Consider the following 21,758-nt stretch of genomic DNA (forward strand, 5'->3'; position numbering starts at 1 on the left):
TGATAAGGCTGATATTTTCATCTCCAATCACCTGATTCCTTTGTCTTTTTCTCAGTTGGACTGAGGCTTAAAAGAGGTAGGAGACAAAAAAGTAAAAAGAACCTAAATGTCCACCAACTGATGAATGAATAAGTAAAATGTACTACAACCACACAATGGAGTATTATGTAGCCAAAAAAAGGAATGAAGCAAAGATATGTGCTACAATATGGATGAATCTTGAAAACATTCTAAGTAAAAGACACCAGACACAAAAAAGACCACATATTGAATGACTCTATATATATGAAATGTCCAGAATAGGCAAATTAATATAGAGATAGAAAATAGATTCATCTGATAGATCAGATGGGGCAGAAGGGCTTGGGGGGAAATGGAGTTTGACTATTAAAGAATATGAGGTCTCTGTAGGGTAATGAAAATGTTCTAAAATTGACTGGAGATTGCACAACTCTACATATACCAAAAATCATTGAATATGATACTTTATGTGGGTGGATTGTATGGTGTGTGAACTATAAATCAATAAAGCTGTTATTAAAAAAAGGTGGAAAAGGGAAATTGTATTTAGTAGCTGCACAAATCTCAACCTAAGGGAGTTGCCTTCAAGCCTATTATGCACAGCACATTGCACATTAGTTGCTACAAAACAAATTTAGCAAAAGGCCTATAATGCAATCCATTCAAAGGGGGCTAGTTATCAAAGCATCAAAAAGACTTCTCTGTAAAACAGTGTTAGCTCTAAGTCCAACCTTCAGGATAAATCCTAAGAATAGTGCTGTAATGAGATTTCTGCACAAGTTAGGAAAGTCCAAACCAGTCTGAACTCAGTGTCTCTAATGTTTGTCTTTCAAAATTCAGGTTATCTGAAATAACAAGAAAAATGATACAATGCTACTTGTGGTAGGTGTAAGAAAGTCCTCCCCAAAGATACTCACAACCAAATCCCCAGAACCTACAAATGTTACCTTATCTGACTAAAAGGGGCCTTTGCAGATGTGATTAAGAAAGATGAGATGATCCTGGATTATCTGGATGAGCCCTAAATGCAATCAAGTGCATCCTTATAAGAGGGAGACAGAGAGAGATTCTGACACACAGAGAGAAGGTAACGTGAAGACGGAGGCAGAGATAGGAGGTATGTGGGCTCATGCCAAGGAAGGCCAACAGCAACCACAAGCTGAAGAGGCAAGGAATGGATTTCTCCCTAGAGTATCTAGAGGGAGTGTGGCCCTACCAACACCGTGATTTCAGCCCAGTGAAACTGACTTCAGATTCAGGCCTCCAGAGCCGTGAGAGAATAAACTTCTGTTGTTTTAAGTCATTAAGTTTGTGGTAATTTGTTAAAGCAGCCACAGAAAACTACGACAGACTTTGGTACCTGGATATGGGGTGCTAGCATAACGTAATACCTAATATGTGAAAGGAGCTCTGGAATTTGATAATGGGTGAGGCTGGAAGAATTTTTAGGTGAATGACAGAAAAATCTTAGAGTGCCTTAAATAGGCTATAAATAAATAGGTTATTGGTAGAAATATGGACTTTAAAGACCCGAGCACTGAGAGCTCAGAAGGAAGTGAGGAACATGGTAGAGAGAGCCTCTATCATCATAATAGATACTGGCAGAAATATGACTATTAAAGACCCATCTATTGAGGGTTCAGAAGGAAATGAGAAACACGTTATTGGAAACTGGAAGAAAGACAATCCTTATTATAAGGTGGCAGAAAACTTAGCTGAGTTGTGTAGAAAGCAGAAATTGTAAGCAACGAACTTGGATATTTAGCTGTGGAGACTTCCAAGCAAAGAGTTGAATGTGCAGCCTGCTTTCCTATTGCTACATAGAGTGAAATGCAGGAAGAAAGAGATACATTGAATTTTCAAGCCAAAAGGAACCAGAACTTGATTACTTGAGAAATTTTCAGCATGTCCAGAATGCAAAAGATGCTCAACTTAGAAGGCACTATTAGGAAAGCACTCCCTGGACAGAAGGTCAAGTGTATGGCTAGTATGTTTTGCTAATATGAAGAGAGTAGGCATCTGACTCACGCATGGATCCCCTCAATGATCTCAACAGAGGCCAGCATACAGATGGGATTATCCAGGAAAAATCTCTGGAAGGCCTCTTATCTAATGGCATATAACATACAAAAGAGACCCATAAGGTCTTTTAAGAATGTTATACCAGCAGAAATACTACCAGCTTGGACCGAAAGGGCCAGAGATAGGATAAAGTGAAGGAAAGGTATCAGACTCCCAAAATTCTGCAGCCAGCAAACAGGCTGCTAAAATTACTCATATGGAAGCATGAGATTCAAGAGAAAAAAATGACTTCAAAGCGAGAGCTGCAGGTATAAAAGTGTGCAGAGGCTAAGGCCAAAGCCACAGGCACAGAGGACAGAGCCATGGACCTAAAGGATGAAGCCTCAGGCCACAGAAGATAATTACCAGGTTTTGAGACCTAATGAAATTTGCCTTGCTGAGTTTCAAAATAGCTTAGGACTGGTAACCCTTTTCTTCCTTGGATTTTCAAATGAGAATGTCTATAATTATCATCCTATGTCTTTTCCATCATTGCATCTGAAAAGCAGATAACTTATTTGGGTGCCTGGGTGGCTCAGTCAGTTAAGTGTCTGACTTTTGATTTCAGCTCCAGTCATCATCTTGTGGTTCATGAAATTGAGCCCTGAGCTGTTAGCATGGAGCCTGCTTGGGATTCTCTCTCAAAATAAATAAACACTGGAAAATAAACAAATAAAAGCAGATAACTTGTTTTCTAGTTACACAGGATCATACATAGAGAGGAATACTGGCCCAGGATGAATCTTATTCAGACCTTACCCATGCCTACTTTAGAGGCTAAGATTTGGTTTGAGTTGATAAATTTAGAGGAGATTTTGAACTTGAGTTCATGCTGAGACACAAGAGAATCTTGGAATGGGAGTGATTATAACTTTTGCATGTGCGCCATCAGGAGGACTATGGTAGAGCCTGAAGATGTATCTAAGACAGGCAAAGGAAGACTTCAACATAACACAGAGAGGAATGTGATGTGAAGACAGAGTCGGGGATCGGAATGATGCGGCCACAAGTCAGGGAAGACCAACAGCCATCAAAACCTGGAAAAGGCAGGAGCACCTGGGTGGCTCAGTTAAGCATCCAACTTCAGCTCAGGTCATGATCTCGCAGTTCATGAGTCTGATCCCTGCATGGGGCTCTGTGCTGTCAGCTCAGAGCCTGCTGCCAGCTAAGAACCGGCTTCAGATCATGTTTCCCCCTCTCTCTCTGTCCCTCTTTCTCAAAAGTTAAAAAAAATTTTTTTAATTATTTTAAATAAACCACCTAGCATTGGCAAAGAATAGATTCTCCTGTAGAGCCTCTGGAGGGAATGTAGCCCTGCCAACAGCTTGATTTGGTCCAATGAAACTGATTTCACATTTCTTTCCTCCTGAGCAGTGAGGGGATAAATTTCTGTTGTTTTAGGCCACACAGGAACATATATTCACAGAAAGTTTCAAACCAGAAGGCACCTTAGATATCATATGTTCTAAACCTCATACTTTACAAGTGAGGAAATAAAGACCTTGTACAAGGAAATAAAAATCTTGTACAAGATTACCTGTATTTGTATATTGAACAAAAAAACTTCTTAAAGGTTGATACATGTTTCCAGGTATCCTTAAGAAAACAGTGACCAGCTAAATCTGACTCACTCTCCTCCAAAACCCACTAGACAGGGAACGGGAAGCGCAAAAACAGCATATAACCCCTACCTTCGACATTACTGGAAGACAGAGACTACTAACTTCAAATCACTTATAAGTAGAAAAAGATACACCAAGTTCCAGCAAAGATATTCCTTGAGCTCTTGTCAGAAACTCTAGCTAGGAGCAAGGGCAGTTCAAAATGACTACACAAAGAAGCAGAGAGCCTAATGGTGACTAAATTACCTCCAGAAAGAAAAACTCCACTCTAGGTATGCGAATACTTAAAAAGAAAAGAAACAGACACACACAAACCCCACACCTAAGCAGTCACAATACTACCAAGAAGTGTGTAGAACCCAAGGTGGTCAGCCTTAGAAGGGCATTGCTTCTTGATTTGAACAGGAAGGAAGAAGTATTTTTAGGAGGCTAAGTGCTGAGGGCAAAAAGAAATGTATTATCACATGTAACTAGGGAGAAGGGTTCAAGACAAAAACAAAAAAAAAGAAAAAACAGTATTCTGGGGCACCTGGGTGGCTCAGTCGGTTAAGCGTCCGGCTTCGGCTCAGGTTATAATCTCACGGTTCGTGAGTTCAAGCCCCACATCAGGCTCTGTGCTGACAGCTAGCTCAGAGCCTGGAGCCTGCTTCAGATTCTGTGTCTCCCTCTCTCTCTGACCCTCCCCTGCTTGCACTCTCTCTCTGTCTCTCAAAAATAAATAAAAAACATTAAAAAATATTTTTTTAATGAAAACAGGACCTCAAAGAGATATGTGCACTCCCATGTTCACTGCAGCACTATTCACAATAACCAACATATGGGAACAACCTACGTATCTCTCAACAAATAAATGAACAAAGAAGATATAATATATAAATACACAATAGAATATTGTTCAGGCATGGGAGAGAAGGAAATTCTGATATTTGTGAAAACATTGATGTACATTGATGGCATTACGCTAAGTAAAATAAGTCATATGGAGAAAGACAAATATTGTATTACCTCACTTAAATATGGAATCTAAAAAAGCCAAACTCATAGAAACAGAGTAGAGTGGTAGTTACCGGGGCGGGGGGAGGATGGGGAAATAGTACAAAAATACATACTTTCAGGAATAAGATGAATAACTTCACACTGCACTTCACATAGAGCACGGTGATTATAACTAATAGTACTGTATTATATACCTGAAACTTGCTAAGTGAGTAGATCATAAACATTCTCACCACAAAAAAAGAAATGGTAATTATGCAATATGATAGAGGCATTAGCTAATGCTACGGTGGTAATCATGCAAGTGTATCGAATCAACATATTATATACTTTAAACTTCTACATTATATGTTAATATTTGTAATATGTCAATAATGTATGTCAATATATAATATTATTATATTATATCTCAATAAAGCTGGAAAACAAAAGAAGTAGCCTTGGAAGAAAGGGAAGTATTATAGATATTTATGCCACACATACATACCTTTCTACATTCATATTTGATGGAGAGTTGAGAGAGTTATCCAGCTCATTCTCACTTTCTCCAGACTGGCTGTTAACAGTTCCTTCTTCATCATCAACTACTTCATTAAGAGCCTTTCTCAGCATAACAATAAAAATAAAAACACAAGTTGGATATATAAGCACTCATCCTTTCTTTTTGTCATAACAATAGAGAAGTCTCTCCTTCTAAGGCTGACATCTCCACAAGTGCTCTAGAACCTAAACCCTCTCACCTCCATTCTACTCCAAGATCTTCCACCTCCTGCCTCTCCAACCTCTCTCTGTACTGGCTTCAGCTCATCCACATTTAAACATGAACAAGTCTCTTTCATTGTATCTTCTCTCTTTCGCCACCAAACCTCTCGAGTCACCCCCCACTTCTCATTTACCATCTGTACCCTACAACTTTGCTTCTGCCCTACCATTCCACTCAAACTGCTCTCTACAAGGTTAACATCCTCTTCTGATGTGTTCTTAAATCAAACATATTTTTTAGTCTTTGCCTTCTCTTACTTCTTTGATTCATTAGACATTAATTACCACTCCTCACTTTCCTTCAAGATCTTTTTTAATTTTTTTTCTAATGTTTTATTTATTTTTGAGAGAGAAAGAGAGAGAGAAAGAAAGAGTGTGTGTGAGCAGGGGAGGTTCAGAGAAAGAGACAGAGACAGAATCCGAAGCAGGCTCCAGGCTCTGACCTAGCTGTCAGCACAGAGCCCAACGCAGGGCTTGAACCCACAAACCGCGAGATCATGACCTGAGCCGAAGTCAGACTCTTAACCAACTGAGCCACCCAGGCGCCCCTCCTTCAAGATCTTCTTGATACACTCTTCCTTTTAATTGGCATGATACCATATTTCCCTGGTTTTTTTCCTATTCCCAATCTCCTTTATTGGTTCTTTTCTTTCTGCCATTTCTTAATATCCGATGGGACTCAAGGTCCTCCTTTGGACCGTCTCTCCTCTCATCTGACTCCCTTTCTGAATGATTATATCTAGTTCCAATAGTTGCAATTATAAGTAAAATGCTATGAATTCTCTAATTTCTATCTTCGGCCAGATTTCTCTGGAGTCCTAGACAATTATATCCAATTGCTTAAAAGATATCTCTAGTAGACATCCTACATACATATCATAAATATGTCCCAAACTGGTCATCTTCCTAAGCCTTTCCTATTATTCTTCCAGAAGCCTTGTTCCTGCCATATTACCTAAGACCATGAACAGCATCACCATCTTTTGAGATGCTTAAGCCAGCAAACTGGGAGTTACCCTCCTTTCTCATCCATCACATCCAATCAGCTCCCAAATCCTGTCAATTCTATCCCTTTTTAATCTCTTAAATGTATCCCATGTAACTAGACAATAAATTCCAAGTTTCCTGGGTAGCTAGTTTTTAAACACACTATTAGAAGGGACTAACATTTAATGAAGAACTAGTATCTGGAATTATGCTAGGCATTTTACATAACTTATCTCAGCTGATGCTCACAACAACCATAGTAAATATTTCTATTCCCATTTAACAGAAAAATCAAAAAACACCCCGAGCCAATTTAGACACCTTAAGAAATCAACTCCAGATCAAAGAGGTAGTAAGGAATAGAATATAAACACAGATCCACCTGACTCCAAAGTAGAAATAAAAAGACTCCCTGCTACTTCCATACTGGCAGATGGAGCCTAGCTTGAATGCCATCTCTGATGCCAACAAGCTATGTGATCTTGGATAAGGCACTTAATTTTTCTGAACCTCAGTTTTTTCTTCTGCTAAATGGAGATAATAATAGTACCTACTACCTTGTAGGTAAGTAGTCAGTAAAAGGTAGCTATCATTATCTGGTCCTATCTTGTTTGGTACAAACATTACTCACAGAAAGTGCAATGTGCTTGAGAAGAACAATTCTAGCAACCATAACTAGGTATTTGTTGCTATTTAAGCTTTTGAAATGTTTACCACAACACCTACATAAGCTTTATTTCCACATAAGCATGATGGCTAGAAGGACAGCTCATTACCTGAGACTCTATGACAGATTCGCTAAGAATGGCCTGGGTGACAGGGTCTTTATTTACCACGATGGGACTCTGAGAGGAATCAGGAGCCACTGTTACATTCGGAAACCCTGCAGAAGGAAAATAAGTAATGATGATTTACTTCATTAAGTTGACTTTACAAGCAATACACATCGCCATACGTTTGTATTATCACATGAAAATCTTAAATAAAAATAGTAGCAGCTCACATTTATATAACACTAACTATATGCCAGGCACTGTTCCAAATACGTTTACATATATTAAGTCATTTTGTCCTCATAAAATCTGATGAGGCTGTTACTAGTATCATTTTATAGGCCAGCACACTGTACCTCAGAGACAGGAAGCAAATGGCCCTGAGTCACACTAATAAATGGTTAAGCCAAGATTCAAACTTTACACTAAAAACTAATGATCTGTTTTTAGGGATTAAAGTAAACAATGGATTATATATACACTAAAGTGAATAATGCTATGTATCTGACCAGAGGAAAATTTCCTTTAGAGAGATTGAAGTAGATTTAGACTTCAAATTAAGCTTTACTCAAGTTATATGCAAATACAAATACTTTATATGGTAACATATATGGTAACTTAATATTAATAAACTGGAAATTAACTCATTTTAAGTGATAAAATCTTATACATCGCATCATAAAATATCCTAGTAAATAACAATTTACCTTTGCTTAGCTCAGTAATTTGTAATAATTAATATTCTTGGTGAAAACAATTATAATGAACCTATGCCTAACAATGCTTACACGCTATCCCCTCTAGGATACTTGTGCTATAAATAATGTGGTGCCGAGGGGCACCTGGGTGGCCCAGTCAGTTAAGTTGATGACTCTTGGTTTCGGCTCAGGTCATGATCTCACGTCTTCCTGGATTCAAGCCCTGCATTGGGCTCTGCCCCGATGATGGAGAGCCTGCGTGGATTCTCTTTCTCCCTCTCTCTCTGTCCCTTCCCCACTTGTATTGTCTCTGTCTCTCTCAAAAATAAATAAACTTAAAATAAATAAATAAATAATGTGGTACCTGAGAAAAAGATTTAAAATTCTTCCAAGTACCCAGCTGTGGGCTATGGTTAATAAGAAAAAGAAGTTTTTGTTTGAATTGAATATGTTACCTGTGCGTCTACGAGGAAAATCAGCAAACAGATCTTTTGCTTCAGCTATCAAATGATCTGATTTTTCCAAAACATCCTGCAGCTGGTATTGATCAGAAAGAATCTAGGTACATGTTAATGATAAATATATTATTCAGAAAAATATATATACATATACTTATGAAATCACAAAGGAAAAATCCATACAAGGCATAAAAATAACCAAAGGCCTAGCTTTCTAAAATCCTTCAGTGACAATATCCTTAAGTACCAGTAGATGGGGCTATTACAATAGTTAGTAGATTTCATATGCTTGGCCACATCCAAGTAAGAAATACATGATTAAATTGGGACCCAGCACACATATAAATGTAAACGTATAATAAAATATAAGTCTTACTTAACCTTACTCCTTGAGAACCACTCTGAAATTTTCTTTTTAGTTCCTGTTTCATTTTTTTAAATAATGGCTGCAACACACTAACTCAATTTCACAATCCACTAAAAAGTTGCAAACACTAATTAAAGATATAAATCTCTGAGCCATAAACTCAGAGGTGTTTCAACCTTTAAAGTGTATTCGATAACCTACTGTCGAATCATGATCAACAACCTAGAGAATATGAGCTAATATAAGTTCTAAGGCATCAAACCAAAAAGTGATGCTTCTGTATTTATCAACAAAATGGATTCTTGTCCTGGAGGGATGAGAACTCAAAAAATATCATTACAGTAGTGCCTCTGATCAGGCACTTCCAACTTAGGAACTTTCATAACTACAAGCAGATATGCAGGCAAGTCAACTTAAGCCACCACCACCAGATGGCTTTCTTAAATTGAAAGGAGTCACAAAATTGGAAACTACCCAGTTTCCAACACTGATTCAAAACAATAAAGCACCTGGCAACAAATGCTCTTGCCAGAATCTCTCTAGCCCATGGAAACAGGTATATAATATAACCTTAGTTAGTTACTGTTTGAGGACACTGAGAAAAATAACAAGAATAAAATTCTATTTCCCCTTCTTCTGCTATGGCCAACCAGGCTGGATAGCTCAGTTAGTAGATGAGAATAAAGTCTGAATCTGTTCCTTCCACAAAGAGTAAGCTTTGGAATGCAATAAGGCAGAGAGCACATTTGAAACCAGAAGACTGGGATCCTAGGCCCAGTCAAGGGATACTAAGCAAAATCCAACCTCTTTAAACTCAGTTTGCTAATATGTAAATGAAGATACCACCATCTTACCCAAACCCAAAGGGGTGTTATAAGGATGTGGACACACTGAAAACCTGTATCATTCTAGAGATATTTGACAATGTTGTTACAACTTAAATTATATTATCCCATGAACCAAATTCTGTCCTTGGTTAGTGATTTTGCAAGTACATGCAACATATGCAATTAGAGCTTAGGAAAGAGAGTAAATGAAACATCATAATCTATCATTTAAACTAGAAAAATTACACGTAGAATATTTCCTAATAGCAGTTTGAGTTTAATATTTAAAAAAAGGTCACTGACCTTCCATCAAAATAAAGATAAAGCAGCAGATTACGGAGGAAGAATTTTACCATATCAAGACGTGATGTTAATTAAAATGAGTTCTCCATAAAGCTGCTGCCCTGTTGTCCTCTGCCAGTCTGCCAAGCCTTCCAGGGGCAGACGGTTTGAAAGACCAGAGATCAGCGTATTGCCTTTCTCTCTCTAGCTTTACTTATTGCTCCTCTCTGATAAAGCTCATCCTCTTGATAGGTAAGCCAATATCTGCAAGCCCATCTGTCTATATTACTTCCCCAGATAGGTTCACAGAGCAAAATTATGAATGGTGGTACACATACTGGATTTGCAAAGGACTGGCCAACGTCCCTTCAAAAACATTACAAAAACTTCTCATCTTCGCACTTTTGTTCTCTGATAATAAAAACCAGATTGACATAGGAAATTGCAGAGAGACTTGGGAAGTTATTATTCCTTTAGAATTTATAAAATCTTTATCAAAGTCTCCCTGTCTCTGAATCCCGACCCTCATTTGCTTGATTCCCATGACATGAATGCATCCATCCTACAACAAATGCCAAAGAACTTTTCTCTTAATTTTGTTAATCCAGGAGTCCAGCCCTAGGGGACGGACTGGGAGCTCTCAACACATAATGATACGGCATACATGAATATTCCCAAGGAGCCCTCTTCCTTTGATCCCATTACATCCCTGAAGAGAGACCTTACAAATTTAACACTGAAATAACAGATACACATATCCATTGACTTAGCAATTCCCCTTTTAAGAATTTATCCTATAAATATAGTTTTACATGTACTTAAAAACATTCAAGGATATTCAACGTATTATTTATAGAGACAAGGCAGGTAATATAATCTGTTGGTGACAGACACTTATCCACCAATCTCCTTTCTTTCCATTTTCCTTTCAAGAGCAGAATCCCCAAGTTTTAGCCAAGTATATAGCTAGATTTCCTAACCATCATTCCAGGTAAGAATGGTCATGTGATGAATTTCTGGACAATGGGAGACAAGCCAGAATTTCTGGGTGGTATGTAAAGGGAGTAGCATGCATTCTCTTCCCCTTTTCATGCTGGCTGGAATATAGCTGAAGGAAGCTGGCACTGCCACTCTCTACTCAGAGATGGAAGCCCTGGAATAAAGGGCCCCAGAGCCCCAACCAACTGCCATTTACCTCTGAACTGTTTTATAAAGAGAAATAGATTTCTACTTTGTTTAAATCACTAGATCTTGGGGTCATTTTTCTTCCAGAAGCCTAAGCTTTACTCCAGTATGCTTCTTAAATGCCCAGCAATAAAGCATCTGGATACTATCTGGCCAAAAAAAAACAACAACAGAAAAGAAAAGGTAGATTTCTAAATATTGACATCGAATTACCTCCAAAATATACTGTTAAATGGAAATACCTAAATCCTACTAATAGTAAAGGTCCTCACCCCTGGCATCATATTAAAATTACATAAAAACTGTCTGAAAAATACCTACATCACAGGTCCACGAAAGCAGAATATCCTTGTATAGCTACATCTTGGTCCAAAGGTAGTGATCTGTTAATGGAAGTTCTCAACCCTGATCTACTGTGCAGTCGGTGTTGAGAACCACGACACCAGAGCCTGAGGAACGGCCCGGAGGGGAGGCAGAGACACTTCTCTAACCCTCTCTCACTGCTCTTCCTCTGATCCCTACTTCCACCACATCCATTCCATGTATAAGCAATTCAGGACCTGAGCAGAAGCCACAAGAGATGAGACACAAAGGCCCACAGCCACCTCAAAGGGGCTGCCTTTTTTCCTGGTCACTAAGAATTACCACAAAAGGTTGAAATCTGCATGACTGGTCCAAGATCACCAAAAGATACTTATCTATAAAGAACCATATTACCTCAAGCCACTGTTCTTTTTACAAGTTCACGTAAACATTGATTTGGGAGCTAGAATTCTTCCTGATGATATATAAGATCAAGACTTTCACATTTCACTAAAAAGCCTAATGGATTCCTCAAAAGACAGAGTGACTGAAAGCTGCAGTGAAAGGTCACCCAGACAGCCAATGCCATTAGCTTCAATAATGAACAAGAAGCAACACTACAAAGTATATTTCTTTTACAATGATTACAATGATACCATCCCAAATAAAAGGTTTTTTATTGTGGTTTCCTCTTATTTGCCATACTGTTTATTCCTACACATCTGATTACTCATCCAAATACCCTACATCTGTCAAAAGATTAAGCCAAAGACAAGTGGCTTACTAACTTGGATTAGCATACTTTTTTTTTTTTGCAAAGTAATCAATCTAACATTACCTGTGTGAATTGAGAAAAATAATTATATATATGACACTAATTATGTCCAAGGACTGTACTAATCCCTTTATAAGTACATATCACTGAAATTTCATAACAATATAATCAGGCAAGTCACACAAACAGTATCTTGCAGAGCAGGAATTCAAACCTCCAAACTAGACTAATCGTCACTCTTCTGCTCTTTTCAAAGTCCGTGTATAGATCACTGTAGAAGGACGCAATTATCCCCCAGACCCTCTCCAATGTCAATCAAATTTGGCGGGAAAGAGAGAACCCCATTTATCACGTTCTTCCCTAACGCTGAAGATGATGCCGCTTAGCATTACCTCCTTCATAATAGACAATTTCCTTCTCTCAAGATGAGAAATTTCTGGCTTCTGCTTCTTCCATTTTCTCTTCAAAGCTTTTTCTTGCAGTTCCCAGTGTACTAATGCTCTGTTCTTTGATTTGTGTATTTCATGACGACGGATCTGTACAGAAGAAAAAACCATAAAAGAATGTTTCAGAAACAAAGATGCTGCCTATTCAGATGGTGGGACTGCCTAATCTAACTCATCTTCTAAAAATATTTTTCTGGTCCAACATGTATATATTTATTCATATTCACAACCAAAATTTTCAGTCTTCTACATTTTCAAAAGTGATTAAAAAAAGAAGTCTCTAGAACAAACAGACCTAGCAGAAACACAAAGTGAAAAAAAATCAATTTCTACTTCCTTTGTACAAGACTATTCAATAAACTGCTATTTTTCAAACTGCAGGCTAGGATTCATTTAATGGGTGCTAAAATCAATTCGTGCATCAAACCTACATTTCTGAAATAAAATATACAATAGAAAATATTAAGAGTACATCACATATAATAAAGTTAAAAACTGTGTTTTGTTAAACTTTTTAATTATACATGTGTGTACCTGTACAATTACATACACACACATTACTAAGCACAAAGTAAAAGGCACAAAGCCCACTGAGTCATCTTTGGCAAAAGTACACCCATTTCATAATAGTCACATCACTACCAAAAACTAACAATGCACTATTTTTTACAGCCCTACAAAGGTTGCATGTGGAAGCGGGTCACTGGAGATGCAAAATTCCAAGAAAGTAGAATTCCTGAAGCAGAAGCAGAGATTTGAGCCACAACTTAATTATTAGAGAAGAGGAGTTCACAGAGCTGGTTAAGGAATAGAAGACATTGGCTTCACAAGCATTCTCGTACTCAGAACTATGAAGAACAAGACCTATACGGCACCTGATAAAATGTACTGCAACAACCAAATACTGTGTAAGGATTCTGAAGACAAAAAACAAATGACAATGACATTTTTGAGACAACTGGGGAAATATTAATATGAACTGGGAATTAGGCAATACCAAAAATTATTGTTACTTTAGGTATGATAACAGCATTGTGGTTATATAAGAAACTGTCTGCATTTTTAAAAATGCAAACTGAGTATGTTGGCACAAAATGACATGTTCTCTGGGATTTGCTTTAAAATGCTACAGTGAAGGAAAGGGTACGAAAAGGAAACAAATATGGCAAAATTTTAATAACTATTATGTCTGGGTGAACACTGTATGGGCGGTCTTTATACTTTTGTCTCCATTTGCACATAAACTTGAAAGTTTTCATAATAAAAAAAGTTTAAGTCAGTAGGGATCATTATTATCCTCAGCAAACATTTAAGGAGTATCTACTAGGATTAGGATTCCTAGGTCCACAAAGACATGTACGCGGCAGCCCCTATCCCTCAAAAGCATTACAATCTGCCCAGGGAGACTGGGCGGACCCTTGAACGACAAGGGTGTGAACTACGCGGACCTACTTACACACGGACTTCTCTCAATGCAGTACAGTACTGTAAATGTAACTTGTCTTCCTTACGATTTTCTTAGTCACCTTTTTTCTCTAGCTCCTTTTATTGTAAGAATACAACATATAATACATATTACATACAATCCACATGTAATCGGCTGTTGATGTTATCAGTAAGGCTTCCTGTCAACAGCAGGATATTAGTAGTTAGGTTTTGGGGGAGTCAAAACTTATAAAAAGGTTTCCGACTGTGCAGAGTGTTGGCACCGCAACCCCTACACTGTTCAAGGGCCCAATGTACATGTAAAGATAAATGCTACGCATGAGATGGCACATACTCAACGCCCCATACACAGTATGTACAACCACAGTTCGGAGGAGATAGCAGTCTTGGGCAGCTTCAAACAACTTCACACTTAGAACAAAGCTATAATAATCAAGACAATGTGGTGAGGCATAAGGATAGATATATAGATCAATGAAATAAAATGGAAAGTTCAAACCAAACCCTTATGTTTACAGACAATTGATTTTCAACATGGGTGTCAAGATAATTCAATGGAAAAGGGACAGTCTTTTTAACAAATGGTACATAGCACAACGGGGTACCCATTTAGAAACAAATGAAGTTGGACCCTTATCTCACATTATATACAAAATTAACTCAAATTGGATCAAAGACCTAAACATAAGAACTAAAATTATAAAACTCTTAAAAGGAAACAGAAAGAAATTTTTATGAATCTTGGGTTAGATAATGGTTTTATAGATATGCCACTAAAAGCACAAGTGACAAATGAAAAAATAGATAAATGAGTCCATCAAAAAAGCAAACACTCTTATGAGTGCCTGGTTGGCTCAGTCAGTTAAGCATCCGACTTTGGCTCAGGTCATGATCTCACAGTTTGTGGATTTGAGCCCCGAGTCAGGCTCTGTGCTGATAGCTCAGTGCCTGGAGCCTGCTTCAGATTCTGTGTTCCCCTCTCCCTCTGCCCCTCCCCTGCTTATGCTGTGTCCCTCTCTATCTCAAAAATAAATAAACATTAAAAAAAAAACCAAAATTAAAAAAAATTTTTTGATGGAAATTATTTATTACTGAGACAGAGGAAACAGAGCATGAATGGGGGAGATGCAGAGAGAGAGAGGGAAACACAGAATCCAAAGCAGGCTCCAGGCTCTGAGCTGTCAGCACAGAGCCCAATACAGGGCTCGAACCCACAAACCGTGAGATCATGAGCTGAGTCAAAGTCAGATGCTTAACCGACTGAGCCACCCAGGTGCCCCTAATTTTAATAAATTAATTAAAAATGTTTGTGCTTCAAAAATACCCATCAAGAAAATGAAAAGAAAACCCACAGAATTGGAGAAAATATTTGCAAATCATTTATCTTATAAGGAACTTGGACCCAGAATGTGTAAAGAACTCTTACAACTCAAAAATAAAAACAAAAGTAATCCAATTTTTAACTGGCTAAAGAATCTGACTAGACATTTTCCCATAGAAGATAATACAAATAGCTAATATGCACACAAAAGGATGTTTAACATCATGAGTCATTAGGGCAAATCTAAACCACAATGAGATTCCACTTTATATCCACCAGGAAAACTAAAGCCAAAACTATGATAATAACAAGTGTTGGCAAGGTATATGGAAAAACTGGAACCCTCACGCATGGTTACAATGTAAATAGTGCAGCCACCGTGAAAACTGTTCGGCGGCTCTTCAGAAAGCTAACTATAGGGGAACCATATGACCCAGCGATTCTACTCCCAGGTATATGAAGAGTACTAAGAACATATCTTCACACAAAACTTGTACATGAATGTACATAGCAGCATTATTCATAATAGTCAAAAAGTGAAAATAACCCAAATGTCCAACAGTGGACAAATGGACAAATAAAATATGGTATAGCTAAACAATGTCATAGAACTCTGTAATATAAGGAATAAAGAACTGATACATGCTAAACATGGATGAGCCGTGAAAACCTTAGGCTAGACACAAAAGTACACACACTGTATGACATTTCCATGAAATTCCAGAATAGGCAAATCCAGAGATATACAGTAGATTAGGTGTTGACAGGGACTGGAAGGAAGAGGGGCACACAGAGTGATTGTTAATGGGTACACAGTTTCTTTTAGGGAGTGATGAAAATGTTCTAAAATTAGAAAATGACGATAGTTCTATAACTCTATGAGTATACTGAAAAACCAATGTATTGAGATTTTTATGGTATGTGAATTGTATTGTAATAAAACCTTTTTTGTTTAGTCTACAGTAGAGACCTTTTTAAAAGTAAGACTTGAACTAGGAAAAGAAAGCAAAGTAACGATTTGGACATGCAGACAAAAAGGTAGACAAACTGTTCCAAGTAAAGAAAACAGCCTGAATGGAGACTCAGATGTGGAAATATACATGGCACATTCAAGGAATAAATGAGTACATTGACTAGACCAGTATGTCGGTATAGGGAAGTAGTAATAAATAAAGCTAGAGATATCTATGATTTGTACAAGACAAGGCAATACTGGCCAGAAAGATTTGAACTGTAAACCAAACTTATCTAATAAAATCTTAATATACACTGTGACATTCCTATGTAAATTTGGGAAGTACAGAAGATATGCTTTTCAATTTTATATAGACATAGATTAAATAAAACTAAACAACTTCCAGGAAGTGCCTCTGGTTTCTATTCTGAGGGTCAGAAACCAAATACTAAATAAATCTTAACTTTTGATATTAAACTTACCAGATCCTCAGGAGTCGCCCGATGAACTGTTAGATCATTCACAGTATTCTGCAAAACAGAGGATCTTTCTTTAAAAAAAAATAAAAAAATAAAAAAGATTTCTTACAAAATATTAGTATACATTGGATTTTTTTTTAAATAGGATTTCAATGTTTATTCACTTTCTTTGGGTAACTTTTTTGTAGGAAAAATTTTCTTTAGGTTAAAAATGTTTTAAATCCGTTTTAGTTTATTTTTGATAAATTCATTTTCCTTTTTTTAAAACACCTTTTTTTATTTTTTAACTTATTTTTTTTTTTTTAGTAATCCCTATGTTCAATGTGAGGCTCAAATTCACAACACTGAGATCAAGAGCTGAATGAATGTTCTACTGACTGAGCCAGTCAGACACCCCTCAAAAATCTCCTTTTCTTAGCATAAGCCTTCTGTGCCTTTTTTTTCCTATATGCCAGATGGGCCTCAGTCAAAAGATTATGCACTTAACTAAGCAAGCAAACCTACAAGAAACCTTTCTTTGAAGAGTTAAGGGATTTGTCTGATTAGTAAAGATAAAACTACTATTTTAAACTGAAATAAGGGCAGCTGGGTGGCTCAGTTGATGGAGCTTCTGACTCCTGGTTTCGGCTCAGATCATGCTCCCAAGGTCACGGGATGGAGCCTTACATAGCCCCATGTCAGGCTCCATGCTGAACAAGGACTCTGCTTAAGAGTCTCTCTTTCTCCCTCTGCCCTCTCCCCTGCTCACACTCTCTCTCAAAATAAATAAATAAACAGAAATAAAAGTATTTGTAGTTTTACATAATACATAAAACAAATGTGTTTATTTAAATTAAAATAAAATGTTAGTTTTATTATTCAAACTTCTTACCGTATTTTTTCACATTCTCCAGGAAGTTATGCACACCTATGACCTTTTTTATTGTTCATTTATGTGTGGTTAGGTATGAGTATGCACTGGATTTTAATGGCTGAAAACAGATTTAAACTCCTGGGACCAAAACGAATTCCTATCCAGCCACCAGTATCCTCAAGTTAAATATTAATATGGATTATTGCTAGCTGTCATGTTAAAAAATAACAGGCTATTTTTAGATTTCTTACAGAAAACAGCAGTACATTTATCAAGCAGGCATACTTTCCATTAAAACAATAAAATAGGGTAGTATGTAATTCAAGATTTAACTCAACTTAAATTAGTAAATTTAACTAAAACTGTAGTTTTCAAACTGCATTCCAAAATGAGACACCTCTCAAGATTCCTGAAAGATAAGCTGTGATCATGACAGAGAGGTTAAGTTTGTCTCCATGCAAACATCTTAACCATAGTATCTGTCACACCTCATAAGGGATAAAGTTTGAGGGCACTCTATAACTTCACAAAATGCGAAAACAGTCACTTATGTAGAAAGGTACTAAACCTACATGGCAGGTCTACCGCACTGCACAACTCCAGGAACTCCCATTATTATCAGGGTGCATGCAAACAGTACCCCTTGGAACTGAGCAATGCACAGCCCACACAACTGTAAGTAGCTGCCCTACAATGTGGCCCTTTCCAAAATGACTTCAGTCATTTTGTTATACAGATTTGGTTAGGCAGGAAATAAAACAATTAGAGTTCTACTTTCAACAAAAATAGAGAGAACTAGGTCTGGTGAAATGGCTTATATTAGAAGATGAATATATTTAAAGACTTAACTTTTTGGCCATAGTTCATATTTAATTCAAGGGTTCTCTATACTAAAATTGCTATTCCCTTCATATTAATTTAGAAAAGTACAAGATACGGGCACCTGGGTGGCTCAGTCAGTTGAGTGTCTGATTCCTGCTTTCGGCTCAGGTCATAATCTCAGGGTTCGTGGGTTCAAGCCCAGAGTTAGGCTCTGTGCTGACAGCGAGGAGCCTATTTGTGATTCTCTCTCTCCTTCTATCTCTCTGCCCCTCCCTCATTCATGCTGCATGCTCGCTCACTCTCAAAATAAAAATAAACTTTAAAAAAAGAGTTTAGGGGTGCCTGGGTGGCTCAGTTGGTTAAGTGTCCCACTTCAGCTCAGGTCAAGATGTCATGGTCTGTGAATTTGAGCCCCTCATTGGGGCTCCAAAAAAATTCAGACTTCAGAGACACAGATTAGCTACAGTTGCCTTAAAGCCCATGAGATTTCAAAGTCTGGGAGGGGATACTTTTAAAAACATACTCCCTACCCTCTTAAGATTCTCTCTTGAAAGGAGGTGGAGGTTAGGGCCCTAACATGTATATTCTTGGGAAATCCCCCAAAGGATTCTGCTCTTAAACACGCCCAGAAACCCATTCCACCCTCTCACACTTAAAGCACTGTCTTGCGTGACTAGGGCCATGTCATCACATCTGTTCCCCAGAGCAAGCTTACAGGTTCATTCTCCCGCCTAGACTTACATCCCATTCTTGCTTCACTGGCGTTTTCGTCTTCTTTACTTTCAGCACTCTCCTTCCTCCTCCCCGAGGAACATAACGGTTCACTCTGACAAGTGACATCTAGAAGTAATAATCATACCACATTTTTAAAATATAAGACAAAGTGGCAATTAAAAGGAGGATAAAGACATCTAAGAAAATAAACTTTAAAGTGTCAGAAGAAAAGTTTAAGCATTATGAAAGAAACAGTCGACCAAAAATACTTAGTTCTTTTACTTCCCAATACTAATAACTATGATAAAACAGGTTTCAAGTTAATAACTTATGCATATTTGCTGAACAAAGAACTCCAGGAATACAAATTATGACCTAACGCACAGAGCTACAACAGTAGTCACAGGCTTTGTCATCGTTAAACTTCACCATTAGTGGAGAATATGTCAGTCATCAAGCTAACACTCTAAAAGCAAAAGGAAAAAAACAGAGTTGGAATTCTTTACTAAGCATTCTAGCATTCAAAACCACTACCAGGAGCACCTGGGTGGCTCAGTCAGTTAAGCCTCCGACTTCGGCTCAGGTCAGATCTCACGTTCGTGGGTTCGAGCCCCGCGTCAGGCTCTGTGCTGACAGCCTGCTCAGAGCCTGGAGCCTGCTTCTGGTTCTCTCTCTTTCTCTCTGCCCCTCCCCGTCTCATGCTCTGTCTCTCTCTGTATCAAAAATAAATAAAAACATTTAAAAAAAAATTTTTTTTAAACAAAACCACTACCAAATGTGTATGTGTTTACCTAAAATAAAGGGAGCTAAAGTTTAGAGAACAAATAAATCATTTCTAACGTATTTCCACATAATACTAAACGGAGGTGATTACTGACACTACACTAACATTTGGAAACTGCCAACATTTGCTTGGCACTCTTAAAATAGCAATACTAAGGATACTGGACTAAACATATAAAATTCGAAAAAGACTCATTGTCTCTGTATACTAGGACTTTACATTATACATATACATATACATATGTGACTTTTAACAAGCAACATGTATATCTGATTCCCATTCCAGAACTTCATTATGCAGTTAAATCATTACAGAACTTTCCAGCTGACCCCCTTATTCCATATTATCCTAAAAGACTATAGTATTTTCCTTATGTACATTTTAAAAAACTATTTAGTCGACTGTAATAAAAACACCTAAATGCAAGTATTTTCCTAGGCTTCTCCCTAGTCTCCTTGCATTCTGTCTTATGAATCAGATTCACTCTTCAAACACATTATTTATTTTCAGGTTTTACAATCCGGCAAAAGAGAGAAGCCTGGCTTTTACAAGTTAGAGAATAACCGTTAGGTTGCATTATAGTGATAGTGCTGACGGATGCTGAGGACAGTGAAGATGGTGATAATGATGGCATTAGCTACCATGTATTGTGTGCGTGCTTTCTACAAGGTACTGTTCCAAGTAAGCTCTTCCTACATAGTACTTTCTTTAATCCTAACAATAATTCCATTAAGTACTTAATATTTATCACTCATTTTACAGCTAAGGGACAAACAGTTAACCAACTGTGAAGGCCTCACAGTAAGTGGCAGAACCATTAAATACCATTTTTAAAATGTGGAATAGAATAGAACTAAAAGTCCAGAACAAACCTTTACACATATAATCAGTGTATTTTCAACAGAGGTGCCAAGAGATCATTCAATAGGGAAAGAACAGTCTTTTCAATAAATGGTGCTGGAACAACTGGATATCCATACAAAAAAGAGTGAATTAAGACCTCTACCTCACCACATAAATACAAATTAACTTAAAATAAATTACCAAGTTCAATGTAAGAGCTAAAAGTACAAAATTCCCAATAGAAAACATAAGCATAAATTTCGTGAATCTTCAGTTAAGCAATGGTTTCTTAGATATAACACTAAATAAAGAACACTAAAGAAACCAAAGAAAAAAGAAGGTGGATTCCACACCATAAAGAAACTGAACTGATGGGACACCTGGGTGGCTCAGTCAGTTGAGTGTCTGATTTCGACTCAGGTCATGATCTTATGGTTTGTGGGTTTAACCCCACCTCAGGCTTTGCACTGACAGCATGGAGCCTGCTTTCAATTCTCTCTCTGCCCCTCTCCTGCTCCTGCTCTCTCTCTCTCTCTCAAAGAAATAAGCATTAAAAAAAAAAAAAAGAAGGAAAGAAAATGAAATGACAACCAACGGAATGGGAGAAAATATTTGCAAATCATATCTGATAAGGAACTTGGATGCAAAATATATTTTTTTAAAAACTTACAACAATAAAAACACAAATATTCCAATTTTTAAATGACTAAGGGAAATATTTTCCCAAGAAGATACTACAAATGTCCAATAAGTACATGAATGGACCTTGAGAGCTTGATACCTGAGACTACACCAAGAAACAAGCCAAAGTGTGCAAGAAGGCGAATCCCAAATATTGAAGAGTAGGGAAATAAAATACTCACAGGCACAACAAGGGAAACTGAGAGATATCATTAAGAGAGTATCTCCTGAAACGGCAGGCCCTGGACAGTCAATAAGCCTCCTTTAACAGAGAAATACAAATAGGTGCACAGAGCC

General features: G+C 37.5%; 1 protein-coding gene across 3 annotated transcripts in view; it reads right to left on the reverse strand.

The window, feature by feature from the left end:
• Positions 1-21,758, reverse strand: part of SPICE1 (spindle and centriole associated protein 1) — a 67,087-nt gene that overhangs the window by 25,308 nt on the left and 20,021 nt on the right. For all 3 annotated transcript variants that reach the window (XM_029939294.1, XM_029939295.1, XM_029939296.1), the window contains 6 exons: positions 19,181-19,279; positions 16,768-16,815; positions 12,510-12,653; positions 8,376-8,478; positions 7,226-7,332; positions 5,188-5,300 (listed from right to left, as the gene is read on the reverse strand). In XM_029939294.1, the coding sequence (XP_029795154.1) occupies positions 5,188-5,300; positions 7,226-7,332; positions 8,376-8,478; positions 12,510-12,653; positions 16,768-16,815; positions 19,181-19,279 (614 nt within the window). The remainder of the gene's footprint in view (positions 1-5,187; positions 5,301-7,225; positions 7,333-8,375; positions 8,479-12,509; positions 12,654-16,767; positions 16,816-19,180; positions 19,280-21,758) is intronic.

This window comes from Suricata suricatta, chromosome 5 (genome assembly GCF_006229205.1).
Source record: "Suricata suricatta isolate VVHF042 chromosome 5, meerkat_22Aug2017_6uvM2_HiC, whole genome shotgun sequence".
Lineage (NCBI taxonomy): Eukaryota > Metazoa > Chordata > Mammalia > Carnivora > Herpestidae > Suricata > Suricata suricatta.